Genomic DNA, 22,129 nt, shown 5'->3' with positions numbered 1-22,129 from the left:
TAGAATGAAGTTAAACATGCTGTGTATAGATATATTTATATTTAAACATGTAGAAAAGAATCAAAAGGAAGCTTAAAGAGATCACATGGAAATAAACGTTAATGTTAACACCTATTCACATGATTCATCAATAAAACAAAAAAAGTGACATTCAGTTTTCTTTACGAACTAATTTATTGTTGTTGTTGTTTTGCTTTAATTACTACTGATTAATTGACAAAGGAAGTCATTCATAACCATATTACTATATGATAAAACAATAGTCATTTACAACTATATGCTCATCAGGTTTTATTGACTGATGGTTAATACTGAAATTCGTTAAGTGTATTTTGTTTTATATTGTGAGATTTGTCAGTTGGATGTGTGTATCTCCCCTATAGAGTGTTATTTTTCCACAGTGATATTGTAACCCAGTAACTATCACTTTTAACACCGATGTATTATCTCTTAGGCTATTAGGTCATTATTGTTACAGATCTTGTTCAACTGGTATGATTTTTATTGTTATCCATAAAGGTTTTTATTTTCTTCCTGTTGGCATTCATAAATGTATTCGATCAGTCTCTATCGATATATAAATGCCCTGAATGGATCTCTGTAATGAACCACATATAATAAAGAGTGATAAACTCAAGAAGCTCAGATGTCAACAATGATTGATCAAATACTATCATGAATATCAACAACACGAAAGTTAAAACCTTTACAAATATTCAAATGGTATTGTTTGCTTGTACCTTCCCATTGTTGTTTAGGATTGCGATCGATCAGACTCATGTTGGCATATGTGCATCCTGGACGGACTGCCTCGATATTGCCTAAAGCCACAAGCGTTATAAGCAAAGATGGATAGTGGCTATCAGTGGAATCCAGGACGCGCGTTTCATCCTATTTGTAACTCGTCAGCTGGGGTTCAGATACATCCAGCTGACAAGTCTTAAATAGGACGAAATGCTCGTCCTGGATTCCACTTCTAGCTACCATATATCTTTACAAATATTGTAATATTTCTTTTACTTGAAATAAATATGAATACAACCTATCAACGTTCAAGGTGATGCCAAACTAGATAATTAGAACAATTTTTTTTATTTACAACCAAATAAGAGTAACATCCATCTTATAATGGGATTTAAAAATTTATATGGTACTGGTATTGTCTTTTCGCACTAAAATACTGTCTCTATGATCACTTAGTGTGGCGTACATATCATCATTTTAGGAGGAGATTATATTTATAATTCACATCTACTTTATAATTTATCTTTCTCTATGAACTCTAAAATCAGATGCTTTATTGAAAACTGAACAAAACTCTTATGCTTATATCTCCATTAGCCGTTCAAAGTTCCCGGTAGAATTTTATTGAAAGTGAGTAAAATCCATAATAAACGACAGAATTAAAAGAGATCTTCCTTTCAATTAAACCATTACAAGTCAGTATAAATGCATACAAACATTACATATATTTGAAAATGAAAGTGATACTAGGCAAATTTTCACTGAAGGACATCTTTCTGAACTACAGTTTGACTGACTTATTGAAACCTTTCAAATTAAATCAGATAACTTGATATTAAATAAATTGGTTGAATAATCTAATACAAGAGTGTATAGTTAATGCACGTAGTTCGTTTGTTGAGGGATTATTTTTATCTCAGAGAATTTCTGGGGGCCGATTTAAAAAAACTATATAGATCAAAGAATCAGGTATTGTCTATCAGTCAGAATTATAAATTACATACCTATAAAAATAGATAACAGCATAAAATAAAGACTATTAATTAAATCAACATGATACTATATCACTTGATCAACAGTGAATATAATGAATTGGAAAACTCTGATCAACAAATCAGATCATATTAGCTAAGATCTTGATATATATCTACAATGGTTTCTTAAGTAGTGTACACATTTCAATATAGTCGGTTTAATCATATTGTCAATCTCTGTTAATATTAGTTACTTTTAAAATTCAAACTTGGTTGCTTAGTTGACCATGTTCATAGGGATATTGGAGAAGATTTGTAGTGCAGGTGGATGATTTTGATGAGGTTTTGTTCTCTGAGCTGGATGGTTCGGTTGTGGAGCTTTCATCCTTCTTCTGAATAATATCATCTTCCAATGGGAGATACAACCAAAACAAAGAAATAAACAATGACAGATTTAAGGTCAACAAGAACCAATCAACATCGAGGTATACAGGACAAGCTGTGAATCAAATGTAGAGAAATTCAAACACTTCACTTCTACCCAAAGTTTATGCTGATGATGACGTTCAGAAGAACGATGAAAGCTCCACGACTAAACCATCCAGCTCAGAAAACAAAACTTCATCAAAATATTCTTAGGTAAAAGTACTTATTCTAGTTAGTAGTTGTAAACTAATGATAGTTTCCAAACTATTGACTTTGATCTAAAAAGGAACTAGTTACAGATCTATGTAAACATGTAAAACGTCAAATATTCTACATAGAATCTTGAATTAAAGTGACTTTTATAGACTCTGTAAAAAGAATAATATCTGTTAAAAGGTTTTAAGAGGAACGTAGAATTTTCATAGTTTATTTCATGAATTGGTCTTAACTAGATCATTATTGAAAACCAGGAAGTACTGGATAGCTGTGTCTTCTAAATATGGGACTGCCCAGTAGTGGGCATCAATGGTCTAACCACAGTAAGTCAGACTCGTAACCCTTAGTTTTGGGTTTGAACACTTAACATTTAGACCTTTAAACAACTCACTAGTAATGAACATGTTATATCCCGTGGAGATTTATGAGTAGTAACTTTGAGAACTATCTATGGGTCAATATGATATGTATATTTTCTATTGTACAGTTGTTAAGCAACTAAACTATTCATATTCGTGTCCCTTTTATTATGAGCTTTATTTTGACCTATAGACTATTATTATACGATTTACTATTCTTTAGTTATCCCCAGTCTATTAATTTCTGTTTCTCCTATTCACATCCACATTTGGTCAAATCTTGTACACATGTTATTTTCTAATTTATGGTACGATGTGGTCAGTTTGATTGGTATATAAACCCAGTATGTTTGAGAATAATGATTCATATTGCAGAGGCTGTTATTGGTATTCTGGACTTAACTGGCTGGGATAGGCACAAAGCAGGAATGATAAGTACTTAAGACAACTCATATGGCTTTTGTGTACCATTGCTCTGATCGATAAATTCACTGCTCTCTTATTGGCGGTCTTATCACGTTCACATATAAACAGGGCACTCATGGGCTCGATATAACAGAACATATCTAATTCTAAACGATTCATGATATTGTGCGACCATATTCTAATGCAACTTACAAATTGAATAGATCTTCATAAAAACCCCTTCAGACTAATCATGAGTATTACTCAGCATTCACAATTACCCTACTCATAATTTATTGACAAACCATTACGTTATATCCAATAACTTCTGACAAATGTTTCTGTACTTATCCACAGAGAGTAGATTCATGTGAAATTATATTCGGTTACAACAGGGTAATAATACATAGCACACCCACTGTGATTATGACTTTAATTATTTCAATCTTAAATACATCTAACGAGCATAAATCTCTGTGGTTAAAGTTACAATAAGGTATTTTCGAATGAAAAATCAATAAACGGCTGGTGTTTTTATCGATGATTTGTAATAAATACCTAATCTATTAGGCATGTGCTTGATCAATAGAAAAATTCACTATTCATCCAAAATGAAAAATGTATCCTTATTTTAACTTAAATACTTATCAAAGCTGAATTCATGAGTCAATCTAAGCTGGACCGCCATTGAAAACCTGGAAACACTAGACGGTCGATTCGTCCTAGTATAGGACTTCTCAATAGTGCGAACCCATGATACTACACGTGAAACTCGAACCCAAGACCTTCTATCACAGATCGCAAGATCATGGGTCGATCGAGGTTAGACATTAACATCATTGGATGCCAGTCAGCTCAGTGGACTAGAGGTTAGGTGTTCACGCGCGAGACTGGACTGGGTTCGAGTCCCACATGTGGAATCGTGGATGTATACTACTGAGAAGTCATATACGAAGACGAAAAGGTCATCCAGTACTCCCAGCTTTTCAGTGATAGTCTAGCTTAGATAGACTCTTGAATCAAACTTTCAAAATACCACAATCTCCGCGAATCTCCCAAATTTAAATTCTTCTATAGAGTTTCCACACTAACATTTATGTTCATCAGAATATGTTAGGAAGATGCATTATAATTAATTATTAACTAGATAAAGAAATAAATCTACAATCTATATCGACATATACAAGTTAATGTTTTTCTTTATTGAATATTTGAAGATCCTTTGAAAGTTAGTCATTTCCTAACAGAATTTTAGAACCATTTCTACTTTAACGAAACTTCAGATAAGTGATCTTAACATCAAATGTAGGAACTACTATTTTTGTAGCCCCTAAACTACTTTATTTTTTGAAAATATAAGAAAGTAAGAAATTCAAAGACCATTTTTGACAATATTCAATTGGATAATAAATAACTTTCAGTCGTTCAACGTTATTGTTTGTAAATATACCATTGATACAATTGATATCTTTATAGTTGAATTCATGATTCAAATGAAGCTACACGACTATGGACGGTCGTGCAATTTCGTGAATTGGTTGAAGTTAGACACTAACACCGTTAGATGCTGGTTCACTGGTCTAAAGGTTAAGCGCTCGTGTGCGAGACTGATAGGTCCTGGGTTCGAGTCTCACGAGGCGGGATCGTGGTTATGCACTACTGAGGAGTCACACAACAGGACGAAACGACAGTCCAGTGCTTCCAAGTTTTCCATGATGATCTTGTTTCGATTGACTCATCAATTCAACTATAAACTTACTAAGATCTCCACAAAACCCCTTCTGATACAATCGATATGACAAATCCCTTTACAACATTTCATACAATAAAAAAAGAGTAAACAGAAGTAACAATCAATCGTCAATTTAGCCTGAAATGACTTAGACATGAAGAGATTTTAGTATACCAGACATGTTTTTTACTGATCGTTCTAATATTACTCACTGACACATTTTTTTCGAAATCTTTTGTTACCTAATGACATTTACAAACGTTCTTCTTAATCAATAGTATGTGTATTGATATAGCTATTATGTCTTTCCATAACTTCAGTGATTGTTTTACTTAGATTGGTTCGTACATTCAATTAAACATCAGTTTAGTCAAGCTTTACATACGATTGGCAACTTTATTACTTCTGTCATTATCAATAAAGTCATTTAATTCACTGTTAATTCTTTCATTCATGTACTTAATAGTCGTCAAGAATTTTAAACCATCTTGAACCATAACTATAATCATAATTATTATCACCGTTATCATATAATAATAATTTTCTTTCTGGTTAGCGTTGTTTAGCAAGTTGGTTTTCTACGGGATGGAGTCGCTAACCCCATGCCCAACCCTCCTCCTTTACCCAGGCTTGGGACCGGCAGTGGCCCCCGGAGGAGCTACAGGCGGGTTGGAGAATGCTTGTCGGCGGCCTATGCTCCATTGGGAGTAACAGGAGTAAGTAAGTAAGTATTATATAATAATAATATAATATTACTAACAATTGACTATTGATTTGTATCTAGTACCATTTTGATTATTCTGTTTACCTTAGTAATGATAATGTATACATGTTCTATGTAATAAATTACGTAATGATATCTCCCTGACATTTTCTCTTTCAGTATAACTAATACTTTGATCATTGGGAAAAGTAATTATGAATTTTCTCCACTATTAAACGGATTTATTAAGTGTACGCTCAACGCAAAATTATACCTGTTAAACATTAGATACCATAAAATTAATACATATGTGTATAGAATTTAGAGCATATAAAATGATCAGACAAATCAACACTCCTTTCATCAAGAACATATGAAACAATATTCAAATTACCGAATCAACTTCAAACAAAACAAAACAAGAAAAAAATGAATTCAAATATTATCAGAAGGGGTTTTTTGTAAAGATTTCAGTAATTTTATAGTTTAAATCATGAGTCAATCAAAACTGGATCACCATGAAAAACCTGGAAGCACTGGATGGTTGTTTCGTCCTATTGTGTGACTCCTCAGTAGTGCATAACCACGACCCCACCTCATGAGATTCGAACCCAGAACCTATCGGTCTCGCTCATGAGCACTTAACCACTAGACCACTGAGTCGGCATCCAATGGTATTAATGTCTAACTTCGAGCAATCTATGAAATCGAACAACCGTTGAAAAGTCCCACAAGAGCACAAAACGGCCATCCAATGCTTCCAGGTTTTCTATGGTGATGTAGTTTCAATTGACTCATGTTTTTAACTATAAAATTCAACTATTCATATTACATCATGATTGAAACCCATCAATATCAAAAGAAGATTTCAATTTCAAAATGTTACTATGGCAACCAGTAATGCAACGTATAAAATTATCATTTCATTATATAAAAATAGAATAAATACATAATCTAATGATTAATAACTTACTCTATGAGTTTCATTATTATGATTACGTTGTTCAATCATCCTTCTTATATAATAATAATAATAATAATTAAAATGTGTATTCCCCTCTTATATCAAATATATGCCAACTATAATGATTATTTGTTTAAAATATCCTTTTATCATTTAATATTGTGTCAAATAAAAAAGAAAAAAAAAGAAGAAAAAAAAGAAAGAAAAAAGAAAAATTTAATTTTGATCAAACTGAATATTCCAAAAATGTATTGAGATGGAAATGAAAAATCAAAGAAGAAACTTTTTTTGTGTACTGTAGTTTCTCATTCGTTTATTGTTATTGTTACCTTATGAAGAAGAAGAAGAAGAAGAAGAAGAAGCAGATGATGATGACGATGACGATGGTGATGATGATGATGATGATGATGAAGACGAAGAATAATAATAAGAAGAAGACGAAGCAAAAACAAGAACAACTTTTGATATTTTCATGTACATCTATTATAGATTGTTATGATAAAGTTTAAATAGAATTTTATAATTTACATCATTGGTTAAAAGAAAAGAAAACTCATTTTTATAAGAATAAAATATATTGGTTTATTCAATATGTCATTAATCATTATTAAGTATATAGTTGAAATCATGAGTCAATTGAAACTAGATCACCATGGAAAATCTGGAAGAACTGGACGGCCGTTTCGTTCTATTGTGGGACTCCTCAACGGTGCGCATCCACGATCCTGCCTCGTGAGATTCGAACCCGGGACCTACCAGTATCGCGCGCGAGCGCCTAACAATTTGACCACTGAGTCGGCATCAACTACATAAAATTACTAAAATCTCCACTAAAAACCCTTCTGATCAATATTAGGCTTATATAATTACTTACTAAAAGAGAACACATTATGAAGTAATCTTATTCTGAGCGAAGATGGATAGTGGCTAGCAGTGGAATCCAGGACAGGCGTTTCGTTATATTGGGGCCTCGTCAACTGGATATACCTGCATCTCAGAGTTGATCTTCACTCTCGGACTCGAATCCAGTACCGTTCGCTCCAAACGCCATGACGTTGTCCATTTAGCTATTGAGTCCTGATAATCACTTGTTTGTGCAATTAGGTGAAGTATAAATTCACTTGGTATTGTTTGTTTGAATCTTCTCATCAATGTTTAAGACTGAAATTGTTCAGTCTCTTATGGTAGCTTCTCACCATTGGCCTTTCGACCAGGCAAATATACCAATTATCTGAACCTGCGCTTCCCCTCGTACTAAACAGGATTACCATAGTAACGGCCAGATTGTACTTCACTGATGTACTCATTAGTAGAATAAAACTAACCTGTCTGACGATGGTCTAAACCAAACTATATCTAGGCAATATGCATAGTATGCACATATATCAACAAGAGACTGATCAATTGCACTCCTAAACATTAATGGGAAGATTCAAACAAACAATACCAAGTGAATTTAATCTTATTCTGTTTTCTTTTAATAGACTATTCTATCTACGCAAATAGTATAATTGCCAATATTATAGCTTTGATAAAATATACCATTGGAAAAACTTTTCTTCCTTAAAATGTTTCCTTTAATTTTACTAGATGAACGTATGAAGTACACTCATATGAGGAAATAGATAGTCATCAAGAGTGACACTAAATAATCTTCTCGCTGTACTACAAATTAATCCAAGATAACGATACGGACAACTGGATTTTGAGCTAATGATCTAAAGTAGGTATCGTTACCATGGTTTGACTTAATAAATTCAAATAAATTGGGCATCGGGTAGAATTTTATCAATAAAGATCTCTCTAGCCCATAATCTTTTTAGAAGAGCTAACAAGATTATCACATCTGAAGAGGATAAATAAAAAATGTACGAAAGCATGTAATTAACATCTTACAACTTAATAATTTTCCTATGAAGATTATTAGAAGTGTAATAAAACGAGATGTTTCAGTGCAAAATAATAATTCAAATGAAATACTATGGATTGGTACTACAGTTTTGCCATACCACCATGGTACAACAGAACAATTCCAAAGAATCTTAAAACAACACAGAAATAAAGTGTATTAGAAAAAAACGAATACACTTTGAGTTACTTTAGTTCGCTTAAAAGAAAAACTCCCTTTCATGTCAACACAGAACTGTGTCTACAAATTAGGATGTGTCGATTTTGATGGCTTCTACATTTTAGAGTCCTCTAGAAAAATCTTGACTCGAGCCATAGAACATCTTAGGTACACAAAGAAACCCCCTAATAATCTCGTAGAACTAGATAGAGTTCAAATTAAAGTGCCAATAGCAGTTCACATCGTTTTCAACAACCACCAAATCGATATCAAAAACATCGAAATATTACAAAACAGCTTTTCGAATTACAGAGGAAAGAGAGTAGCTGAAGCGTTCCAAATAAAGCTTAATCCAATTGCTCTCAATAGAAAAGAAGGCCTAACTATACATCCGACTTGGACTATCTATCCAAGCTACCATGTCTGATATCATTCATATTTCACACTATTATCGTACATACAAATTAAACTTTATCCTTTCTCACCACAAAGGCTACATTTTTTCATCCCTGACCATACATACATACACAAACACAAATTCACATATATGTCACTTATAAATCACCCTGACCGGAATTATATGACATTGACTTGTACAGATCTGTTTCTTGATTGATCACACCCAATATTCTTGTTTTACTCCTTCGTACTATTTTGATTTGGTTATTAATTCTCTGAAGAAGTGGCTTATACTGAGTCACGAAACGTCAGAAAATTTAATTTTTCTACTCATTCGGACATTATAAATATGTTATTTTGATTTACAATGATCTAAAGGTTTCATTATAAGACATGAAACTGGAAGTAACGGATTCCTAATCCAATCAAAGATGATCAGTGTATACAACACAGATGTTATGAATTATAATATAATATCTCATTCATAATCTCTTGTTTATACCAACCCCATACTATATGATTATTGAACTTTGTCCACATTTTCTTTACATAATATAAACCTCAAAAATTCGGAAAATTAATTAACATTCATAACGATCTGTAGCGACCTACTTCTGTGATGAGAACGCAATTGGTATGATTGAAACAACTATTACTATAACCAATTGTACCAGTGATTGTTTCACTGTACCTGTTCGTTTGAGTGTACAAAACACACAATTTCTTCCGTTGCCTGTAACGTTGCATGAACTCGAGTACACTCGGTAGTTTGGCTCGTAAACTTTGGCACGATTTTGGTATTCTTTCGATACTGCGAGATCGTCAACAAATATCTCTTATTTCAATCGTCAACTGCCTTCTGTTTTATGGCATATGGATGAATCTAGCCCAATATCTGACACGTAATCTTCCTGTAGTGGTAATCATAGTCGTATAGCAGCTCACATACAATTGAGTTTGTTTACATCTAATTTGGCTAAGCCCTTTTCTTAACTTATTTAACGAACAGTCATTCACATAACAACAACAACAACCTATCTATACTATTGTACCTTTATTATGTACACTTGAGCACTGCTTACTGCCTAAGCATGTATTCATTCCGCTAGCCTTACTATTAATCACTTAACTGATTCGATAATTTATTCATTTCACTATGTATATATTTCACGATGTATATCTTAATCCTGTTCACTGTACGATACTCGCTTACTCGCTGACTTGATCAATTGATCTCTCACTCACTCGCCTGCTTCACGGCACTTCTCCTTCATGCTGGCTTAACGTGCCTGTAATTTTTAGATATCTGTGTGTGGTTCAATAATAAACCTAATCAACCCTTCATATTCGCCTTCTGACTTACACACCATTGGGGCGTTATCGAGTAACGGTTATGAGGACGAACAATATACTAAGTTTAAGGATAATATCGAATATAGACTACCACAGTCGATCGCAACTCGACGCCAACTACAGATCTTTGCATATCATTACTAATGTACAAAAGCATTTGTATATATATGATAATAATAGTATTATTATTATTAATAGTGTAATAAAGATATAGAATTTTGTCTGTACAATTTAAAATCATTTTAAATGACAATTAGAATTTACAAAATAATAATACTCAATGAAGTAATAATTAGAATGATGAATCCATACAATGTCCTGTTTACCTACTTAACAATACTATTATATATATTAAATAACAATAGTAAGTATGTATAGTTATAGTAACTCATTAGAAATTACAACGAAATTATAAATGAATATAAGTACTTAAGATGGTGAAGAAGATTTATAGCTCAAATGGATGATTTTGATGAAGTTCTGTTCTCTGAGCTGGATAGTTTAGTCGTGGAGCTTGCATCGGCCCTTTTGAACGACATCATCAGCACAAACTTTGGGTTGAAGTGAAGTGAAGTGTTCAAATTTCTCCATATTTGATTCTACCCAAAGTTTGTACTGATGATGTCGTTCAGAACAGACGATGAAAGCTCCACAACTAAACCATTCAGTTCAGAGAACAAACCTCCATCATAGAAAAAGAGCATAAGTACTGAATAAATATGATATGGATTAAATATAAATTCATGTTTAAAATAAACTATTTCTTTTTCGAGAAAAATTTAAAGTTTAAACCGGATTTTTTTGGTTGAGGAATTGTGATAGAAGGTGGTTTTTTATTCAATTGTAATTGTGATGTTGTTATTGTTTGATTCATATTAACTGGTATAATAAAAGATGATGTTTGTTGTTCTGTTGATGATGGACTATTACTTACACTTTGATGTTTACGAGATAATGTAGTTGATGTTTGTGTTAATGATGTAGATTGAGTTGTTACAGGTTTTGAATTAGTTTGTTGTTGTTGTTGTTGCTGTTGTTGAGATGAAGAAAGTTGAGTTACTGATTGGTTGGGTGGTGTTGGGGGTAGTTTTGAAGTCAGAATAGATTGTGATCCAATGAATCTATTAGAGTTTGGTGCTTTTATCCCACTTGTTGCTAAAGTAGGACTGGTTGCTCTTAATTTAAGATTGGAAAGAATTGAAGCAGGCCCACCTGTTGTTGTTGTTGTATTCAACTCAGATTCTGTACTTGTAATTACTTCGAGATTAGGTGATACAGATGTTGATTTTTTTTGTAATAACAGACTTGGTGATACTGCTAAACTTGTTAATACACTGGGAGGATTTCCACCAGGAAGAATACCTTTACCGCTTGATGTAGCCTGTCCATTCATTTGACGTGGTTTTAAACCTTTTGATTGAAGACAGAGACGAGCTGCTGCATGAAAAATAGTTTGGACTTCTTTATAGGTTTCAGTAACAGTTATTTCGTAATATGGAATTCCATGAGATTTTGCAAACTCTTCAGCTTCTGTTTTTTGTACTAAGCTACACAAATATTAAATAGAAAAAAAGAATTATTGCACTTCTGTGAAGTTTTATTGAATTTTATTCAAACATACAACACAGCAACGAAATCAATGAAAAGGTGTAAATCAGTGATAAATCAACACTGGACAGTCATGCAAAGTGCTTTGTTCACACATCTTTGATCGGTCTATCTTACTCAAAAAGTTTTATTATTTTCATTCAACTTCTGTTACATCGATCCTACTTTATTTGACGTAACGATGATCATTTTAGTTTTTTTTCCTTTCTTCATCCTGATGCTACATTTATTGGTTTAAATTACCTGATAAGTTCGTTTATAGAAGATAAGTGACTGACTAACAGTCATTCATAGTCAGGATTCAACAAGGCTACATGCTAGTATGACTTACAAATTTTACTCATGAATATTCCTTTTATACAGGTAATAACCAGGTAAAATTAGAAAAATAAAACTTATTTTGATTTAAGTCGTCATTGTAACTCCTCCTGTTAAGCGAGATGTACTCTGACGCAATTATCAGTATTATTAAATAGATAGCCAACCTTAATACGATGGAACCACAGAAAATGCTCCAAACGATTATTGATTTAATAAGCAAAGATGTATGGTGGTTAGCAGTGGAATCCAGGATGCGGGTTACGTCTTATTTAGGACTCCTCATCTAGATGCACCTGCGTCCAAGAGTAGTTGTTCATTCCGAGACTCGAACCCAGTAACATTTATTTCAAGTGCCATCATGTTATCCCCTTAGTTACTGAGTTCATTTAGCTACTAGCTTGTGCAATAACAGACCGATCAATTACAGTCCTTAACATCAATGGGTAGACTCAAACATCCAATGCAAAAATAATTTGTTGATTTTGTTTTCAGCTACTTATAACTATATATAGTAGTTAGGTGTAATGATTGAAAGTTTTTGTGAGCCGTAGATTTACTACCAAACTTAGTCTACGTCATAGAAATAGTGTTTTGAAAACTAGCGTTCGACAAAAATTTCTGTTTTTTAGCGAATTCATTTTTATAGCTACTTAACCATGGATACAAGCTTTTTGAGTAATAATAATAAACCATAATATATATTTGTTACTGAACGTAGTGAGTACATTAATGTTTCTCAACTATTCAATCTATATACTTACCGAAATCGTTCCAAATCTGATTTATTTGCAACAAGTATTATACTAGGTGGTTTGACAGTATTTATAGTGTATAAAGCTGAACGTCTCAACGAACCAGATTGTGTTAAACTGTGTTGTGTATTAATAGAATTAGGATTTACTGTTGAGACTGATGAATTACTTAATGATGTAGATGATGATGTATTTATTTGTTGAGAATTGTTTGATTTAGATTGTTGTGCTCCTGATAGTTTTGGCTTTCTGTCCATTAATTCAGATTGTGAATGAATTGCTTCAACAAGTTCTTGTGCACGATAGAAACTACGGCGACTGGTCATAGAAAATAATATAATAATCGCTTGTGACCATTTAATGATATCGTCAAGATCAATTTCATCCTGTAAAATGAAATGAAATCAAAGTCATCGTCCATTTCAACTTAATTGCAATCATTTATTTATTGTGCTAACTATAGAGAATTAATTATAAATGATTTACATTTAGTTGCACTATCTAACATCTGGCAAAGCTTTACTTTGTGGAGATTTTACCAATGTTATGTTTGAATTCCTGAGTCAATTGAAGCTAGACCACCATGGAAAACCTCGAAGCACTGGACGGTCGTTTCGTCTTATTGTGGGACTCCTCAGCAGCGCGCATCCTCGATTCCGCCTCACGAGATTCGAACCCAGAACCGACCAGTCTCGCGTCAGAGCACTTAACCGAGGGTGCGCACTGCTGAGAAGCCCCATAATAGGACGAAACGGTTGTCCAGTGCTTCCAGGTTTTCCATGGTGGTCTAGCTTCAATTGACTTACTATCCCAACTATATAAGATATAATATTTGTTAATTATATTAATTGTGCTTGAATCTCGATTATTAACGATTATGTACAAGTTCTAAGCTCGATTTCTAGTGAAATGATAGGCAATCACTAATTAGGAATCAAATTATTAGACGAAATATTTGTCCAATTCTAACTGACTATCATTATCAGTTCAATGAATATAAATCTTTGACGGAAATCATCAAAGAATATGTTAAGTGCAGTAAGATATATTGTTTATTGAAATCACATAAATTTACATTTATGTATGTACTATTGTAGTGCACTATATCGAATATATATATAGAAGATATACTACTTCTCCATAACTACAATAAACCTATCCTTTGAAGAAAGAAGTATTTCCGGTGGATGATCATGTACAAACAAAAAATGTTGCGCTTATAACTGAAACTATTTCTAGATCTTAGAAACGTTTTGTTTGTTAGGCTAACATATACTATCAGTATTTACATTGTGTAAATCAAATGTTCACATCGAACATATTACATTGTTAAACAATTTATATACTAAGAAATTGTTTGTTTTGTATGTTTTAAGCTTAAAATCAACAGGAGGCATTTTTAGATGTACTACGGACTAACAGGGATGTGGCGGCTTGCTTAAATATCTGGGCTACCTGTTCCTGTCATCTAGATATTTCAACTAGTTATCTAATTTTGTTTGTTTTAATACATCATTATGGCTATTAATCGCACAACATATTCGGGTGCGTTTCTCTGTATAGGTTACAAAATGCCTAATCAGAGGTATTGTGATAGCTGTCAATATGCAACGTAAAGAATGTACATTATTCAGATGTCAATTGACTGGACTGCTAACTTCTAAGTGTCGATTACTCTATATTTATCATCAGGATCGATGGAGAAGTAAGAAACGGAAACTTGAAGAAAGGCTTTGTGCTGAGAATTCTTAATTGTACCGAAAATATATTATTGAATAAAGCTAATAATAACCCTTAGGAAACGGGTACTAGGTAAGGATGTCAAATCGATTGATGAAGTAATGAAACTTCATCAGTTGAGATGGCTAGGACACGTGTTACGTATGCCCAACCACCGACTGCCCCGACGTGCAATGCTTTATGGTGTAGGAGCAGGTTGGAAGAAAGCTAGGGGCGGCCAGACCAAAACATGGCACAAATCCATGAAGTCACTGACAAGTGGACTGAGTTATGTTGGTAGGTGTAGACTACCTGGTTGGGATTCGCGAGATGATAGCAATCGATGGTTAGAGACTTTAAATGACATGGCTCAAAATCGTTTGCAATGGTGAAGGTGCAACCACTCTTTGTCTTCTCCCAAACTCTAATGTTAGAAATTCTTCATGTCTCTACCTTTTTACTCTTTTCAAATTTATTTCATTGGATTATACCCCTTCAATAACATCTTCAAACTCTAATCTTTCCGACTACTGCTTATACTCTTACTACTTCTACCACCACGGGATTTGAATCGACAACTGTATCTCTGTGTTAATGTGGTATGGCAACTTGAACTGATGTACGTACGTCCGAAGTTCTACGTTGTGACTGACTGAATAATAATAACAATAATAATAATAATTACTACATGAAATAAAGACGAATGTTTCAGGTAGTGATTTTTCACAAACAATACTGAATCTTTATAATGTTGATGCTTCAAAAAGATATTACGTTTGGTTGAGAGTTTTGTGGAGAATTCGACTCTTGTCTCTTTCATTAGAGTTTGATAATGTAATGAAGTCATTTATCTGAAATTTTCCCCCTTAAATAGAAAGCAAAACTTTCGGATCTTGTAAAGAAAATGCTATTTTTAAACTACTTGGTGAGCTCTTAATAATGAACTATTCAAACTTTAATCAATCCACAATATAAAACAACATTATCTATTACAGTTGATATGGTACTGTCACAATTCTAACGTAATTAAACCCCACCAGTCATGATCTTCCACTATACCTTTAAGAAATTATTATGAAATTATTCACCAGAGTACATGATCAATGATTGGCTAGAAGTGTGATGTGTGCTACTGATGTTGATGGATATACGTAGTATGTATCATTGATCAAAAGTGAAATACCTGACATCAGAGGGTTAAGAAGATAGAAGGAACGAGAACGAGAACAGAGAATGATTGGTGTGGAACGAAAAGAACAATGAAGTCTAAGACGATTGACTAGCATTTTGCAAGTGAAGTATTTACTGTATGATCTTCAGATTTCACTAAGATGTTCTGTAATTTGTATTTAACTACATTCGATTGTACCTACTTGTGTTCTCGTTCACTGGAGAAGACTGACTAGTCGAAGATAAGTAGTTCACAGTTGTAACGAGATTGATGTGTGGGCGAGAATGACAATGATTGGTTGTCTTGATGAGTCAGACATTAGATAGGATGACAGGTGTTATGTGTTATATATATATTCCCCTATCCCTATTATGTATTAACTGTTCCTTGTTGTTGGACACTTGTTGATGGACTGTTATTGATTGACTGTTCCTTGTGTCGGATTTTGGTGTGGAAATACATTGACGTTATAGTCAGGCTAATCTCGTGTTCTTGATCTGAGTTGTGCTGAAGTCTTGTAGAATAGACACTGGGTGGGAATCTAGTGTAGATATTCGTTTAAGGTAAATTAACGTCCCACATACGTGTAAAAAGTGAAAGGACTGTTATGACCAAGAAACCCTGAAGTTATAAACAGCATTCTTTTAAGTTTATAACAATTGGCGTGTACGTGTAAAAAGTGAAAGGACTGTTATAACCAGAACCCCTAGAGTTATAACAAGCATCCTCTATTTGTTTATAACAAAGATTTAAACTGAAAGTATTACTGAACACCTAATCATTGCTTATTTCAAATATAATGGAACATTAACATTCAATAGAATATTCTATTAGTTAATTTATGTCACTAATACATCACTATCAAAATAAATTTAACTTACACTATCAGATGTATCCTGAATATTCACTGTTAATTCATGACCGTCGACTGAATCAGCTTTTGTGTAACTGTCACCTGAACACATAAAAAAGTAGTTGATCAATAAAATGTATAAAAATAAGGAAAGATTAGTTAGTTCAGTAAAACCTATACGACAGACCAGCTATTTTTTTATTTAAAGGTCCCTTGGTAACAAACACTAAATGAAAGGAACGTTTTAATCTTAAGTTCTGATGAAGTTAATGATAAGATTTATAGGAAATAAAGTACAAAGACATACATCACTTCGAACAATGACAATAGCAAAGTATATCAATTTGAAATACATTTATTTAATAAAGAAATGTATAAGTACTAATGGGGTGTGGTCTACTTATATCCACATAAGTAGTATATGGTGACGGTCAGACATAGAATGTATTTTGGCAGAAGATCGACAAGGAACGAATAGGAATGAAGCGCAATCGGTACGAAAATGCATGAACAATGAAATCAGAGAAGATGAACTGATATTTACAGAAGGAACAGTGAAGATTGAGACAATTGATTGTTATTTTGCAAATTAACTGTTGACTGTATGGTTATCAGAATTTAGTGAGATAGTCTGTAAGTTGTGCTGAAATATATTCGGTTGTCCCCACTCGTGTTCTTGTTCACTACACTAACTAGCTACTACTATTCAGTCTTAATTTAAGTCTTTTCTATGGTATATCATGGAATAATTCTTTTATGGTTTACATTACGGACTGAAATTTATTAGAAAATCATTGAAGACTATAAAGAATTAGACGGCTGCTCGGGGGGAGGACAGAATTCTTCAGTATTATGTATTATGTGATCCCACAGAACCTAGGACCTTCAGATCTCTCAATAAACATTTATACTTATAACTTTTAATCTAATACTCGAGGGTTTTTATTTGAAAATTTAATTCTTTCGCGACATTGCTCAACAGAACTTTCAGTGTTATTGCTGAGTACCTGCGCCATATAGATTACAGACGAACTCCATTATTCATAGCTCGTCACCTGAACCTCATGAATTCCCTTACAAGAATGATATCTGATGATTCTTAGTTTTCAGTGGTCTTACAGGGTGAGAGTTAACAGATGTAAGTACTTGACTCACAGATACAAAGTAGAAAGTTAATCAAAGCATAAATTACTTATTTTAGACGTTATGTATAATCAGTTAGATCTTGGGGCTTTCTGGTTCATCAAGGTTTCTTAGAAAGTTACTCATACGTAGGGACGCAGTTATTTGCATAAGAATGAAACGATGTAATTATCTCTTTTCCAATACCCTCGGTTGTTTCACCAAACGAGTTAAAAAAAGACATATCATACTTACTCAGATAAGGTGCGTATTCCACAATGAAACGACGGGTTAGATATTTGACGACCACGGCTGTAAAATAATATAAACAAGAAATATTAGATAATTTAGGCTTATTACTTGTGTTGGTTGTCAGGATAAGCTAAATCTCGATTAGGGTTAATATGCACTGATATATATATCGTTACTCTTTTAATGAATTAACATCTCTAAACACTTTGTTTCCATGTTAGATGGTTGAGGTAATTGATAGGAACCTCTCAACTAATGTTTTATGCCAGTTGTCACCAGCTTTACATTTAATTCCTAGAGACGATCATTTGTGGTTCAAATAGCTCTGTGATATTACCATTTTTACCAAGACTTTAAAGACTTCATTGTTGAAGAGTGTCAGCTAGCTCGAAATCTCAAGACAAACTTACTTCAGACACCTTTGAACAAGTAATAGTGTGACCATGACTTTTACCTTCATTCACGAAACACTACTTAGAATCATTCAGATGTCAAATTTTATCCAAAATATCGATCACTTTGTGAGTGGAATAGTAGATAAATAAAGTTGGTAGGGTGGTAACTGAAAGAATATTAAAACTCGAAATATAGCGGAAGACAGAAATTGAGTAATTATCTATCAATACCATTAATTTTGAGCCACATCACCCAAGATTTACAGTCACTTATTACGATAATCACATGGACACTAGTGTTGAGTCGGCTTCCGGAGAACTCCAACAGAGCCTCCAGAGGCTCATAAAGAGCCCCAGCCAATCAGAGTACGATGGAACATTCTAGAGTTCCAACGTGGCGTGATACTATTGGTCGGTATCATAATATGTCGTTAATGGATTGGCTGAAATAGGATGTTGATTTAACATACGCTTACATCTATAAATACCTATGATTTTCTGTAACAAGATTGAACCTTGCAGTAAAGTGTTTCTCTCATACTCGAGTCTTCTCTCTGGTGTTCAAGTCGGTGATTAGTTTGGGGGTACGGAACTAGCTTAGGATCTGAATATAGCGTTCAACTTACAAGACGTATCACTAGTTAGGTTGTTTACACTTTCTGACACATATATGCTAAAAAGTGATATTATGGTTTGTGATCATTTCTAAATCTCACTATTTCTTGCATTATTCTAATTTAATCTTCTTCTAGTCAACATAGTACATTAGGGTATACATTCAGTAATCTAAACTCATTTAGATAAATATCAGATATTGACAAATTCATTAGGATCCTACTTTTATTAGGACAAAACAAAAAGCTCATTTCAGTAGTTGAGATCATGAGTCATTTGAAGCTAGATCACCATGGAAAACCTGGAAGTACTGGACGGCCGTTTCGTCCTATTGTGGGACTCCTCAGCAATGCGCATCCACGATCCCACCTCGCGAGATTCGAACCCAGGTCCTATCAGTCTCGCGCGCAAATGCTTAACCTATAGACCACTGTGCCGGCTGATATTCAACGGTGTCAATTTCTGTTGTCATTATCTACTGAGGAGTCCCACAATAAGATCAAACGGTCGTCCAGTGCTACCAGGCTTTCCATGGTAATCTAGTTTCAAATGACTCATGATTTCAACTATGAAATTTAAAAGCATAAATCATTTTTCGTAATTCTCTAGAAAAAACATTCACCATTTATTGGACAGCATATTTAAGATGAGTTAAATATTGAACAGAAAGATAATATGGTGCTGCCATTTTTTTATATAAATCACTACATAATCCACAATGTTCAAATGAAACCGAAGCTATATTTCTTGGCACTTTTTACACAGAAAAATGTTTTGATTACTCTCAATTTTAATAACACTGAGTAAACTTAAGTGACCCTAGATCTGACTCCAGGTCGATCGTATGATTTTTATCTAAATATACATGTCTCCGATCCTAGTATAGACTTAAATCGTGTTAGTGAATAACAGAACTAAATATGTCAAATACGAGAATGGATTTTGAATACATTTATTTCGTACAATGATTGATCAGAACAGAAAATCAGAGAGACGGAGAGAAGAAAGCGAGGAGGAAAGAGAAGCAAAACTAAATAACTTGCGATGGAAGTGAGTGAACCAACTCCATTTATTCAGGCGTTAATCGATATTTTTTGTCAGACAAAAATAAGTTACAGACGTGTGATGAGTAAGATAAGAAACACACACACACATATATATATAAAAACAGTCAAGGTTGATAAGTGAAAAATTAAAAAGGTCGAGATGTAACTGAAGAAGGATGAATAAATTGGATTATCTTAGCTTAGCGACCGACACTACAAAACCTTATTTTTCAACTAATGATATGATTCTTGAAAAAATTCACTAACACTGAAATGCGTTGCAAACGTGTTAAATCTTCTAGTAACCCGCAGGTTAAATCTAAACAGCAACCTGAACACGAGAAAAAAGGAGCGAAATATAGAAAGAACACTTTACTCAAAGGTTCGTTTATGTAAAGAAAATCTATGGCATTTCTATAGCATTTCAGATGGCCTTGAAAAGTTCTGGAACCTTTCTAAACATACTAGCAGGATAGATAATCATCCAGTCAAGAATTTGGCGTGCGACTTTTCACTTTTCAGATGTTTCTGAATTACTTTTATTGACTACTGATTGGATAAGATGCTTCCCAGCATTTTCATGGTCCCCTTGGGATTTTTTCGATGAATTTTCTTAGTCTCCCCAACAAAATGAAAATAGATACTTTGATTTGACTAAACTTTGTTTGGGCGGACTCAATATCATTGAATGAAATTTTTATCATTTATGTTACCAATGACTAGGATTGAATTTATTATTTCTCATCTACTTTTACACACAGATTATTAACGGAACATTTTTGACTGTAATTAAAACTGCGAACTCACTAAACTTACGATTTTAGCAAATATTTAATAAATTCAGAAATTTGGTTTAAAGGGTTTTCTAAGATGAATTTAGTTCTCAAGTTATATTCGTCATAAGTTGATCTCATTATGAGCGCCACTGAAAACCAGTACTCCCCAGTTGAAAACAATGCTCTTACTTACTTACTTACTTACTTACTTACTTACTTACTTACTTACTTACTTACGCCTGTTACTCCCAATGGAGCATAGGCCTCCGACCAGCTTTCTCCAACCCACTCTGTCCTGGGCCTTCCACTCTAGTTCTATCCAGTTCTTCTTCATTCTTCTCATATCTGTCTCTATTTCTCGGCGTAATGTGTTCTTTGGTCTTCCTCTTCTCCTTTGACCTTTAGGACTCCATGTGAGGGATTGTCTTGTGACACAATTGGGTGACTTCCTCAAAGTGTGCCCAATCCACTTCCAGCGCTTCTTCCTGATTTCTTCCTCCACTCGATGGAATCTGGTTTGTTGTCTCCCACAGTAACTTGTTGCTGATAGTGTCTGGCCATCTGATCCGAAGTATCTTGCGTAGACAGCTGTTAATAAACACTTGTTGTTGCGTTTGTGATAGAAGAGCCAGATCATCCGCGAAGTTTAAATCGTCCAGCTGCATCCTGCCTGTCCACTGTATCCCGTGCTTTCCTCCAGATGTTGACGTCTTCATGATCCATTCGATCACCAGGAGAAAGAGAAAGGGTGAGAGTAATCAACCTTGTCTAACACCGGTCTTTACTTCAAACGAGTCCGTGAGTTGTCATCCGTGGACGATTTGGCAGTTTAGTCCATCATAGGAGTTCCGTATGATATTGACTATCTTCTCAGGCACGCTTAATGCTCACTGTCTACTAATTAATGACATATTATTATTATTATTACATTATCTGATATTTTACACTGACCAACTTTTTTTTATTTTTTCGATCTAAACTTCTTATGCTTAGTTTTCCCTCAATACTAGTATTATATGAACTGATTTACTTTCCTTTTTATCCATTTTCGTAAGTTAAGTTTGTATGAAATGTAATGGTTAATACTTTGTGTATAAACACCTTGATTGACTAACGGTGATCATTACCTTAAAAACTGACGTTTAAAAAAATTGGT

General features: G+C 33.7%; 2 protein-coding genes across 2 annotated transcripts in view; both read right to left on the bottom strand.

The window, feature by feature from the left end:
• Positions 1-6,571, bottom strand: part of Smp_198930 (hypothetical protein) — a gene marked incomplete at both ends in the record, with an annotated part of 44,152 nt that extends 37,581 nt beyond the window's left edge. Inside the window, one exon of the mRNA XM_018798598.1 lies at positions 6,533-6,571. Coding sequence (XP_018646677.1) covers positions 6,533-6,571 — 39 coding nt within the window. The remainder of the gene's footprint in view (positions 1-6,532) is intronic.
• Positions 6,572-11,100: 4,529 nt separating this feature from the next.
• On the bottom strand, positions 11,101-18,194 carry Smp_124990 (hypothetical protein; the record flags this gene model as incomplete). The annotated part of the gene is made up of 4 exons (XM_018798586.1): positions 18,145-18,194; positions 16,796-16,869; positions 13,034-13,410; positions 11,101-11,890 (listed from the first exon to the last, which is right to left on the bottom strand). The coding sequence occupies exons 3-4, from the start codon at positions 13,348-13,350 to the stop codon at positions 11,101-11,103; spliced, it is 1,107 nt and encodes a 368-aa protein (XP_018646676.1). The 5' UTR covers positions 13,351-13,410; positions 16,796-16,869; positions 18,145-18,194.
• Between the last annotated feature and the right edge of the window lie 3,935 nt (positions 18,195-22,129).

Source organism: Schistosoma mansoni (assembly GCF_000237925.1).
Source record: "Schistosoma mansoni, WGS project CABG00000000 data, supercontig 0151, strain Puerto Rico, whole genome shotgun sequence".
NCBI lineage: Eukaryota > Metazoa > Platyhelminthes > Trematoda > Strigeidida > Schistosomatidae > Schistosoma > Schistosoma mansoni.
The sequence above is the reverse complement of the archived record's forward strand: the minus strand, read 5'-3'. Positions and strand labels throughout refer to the sequence as shown.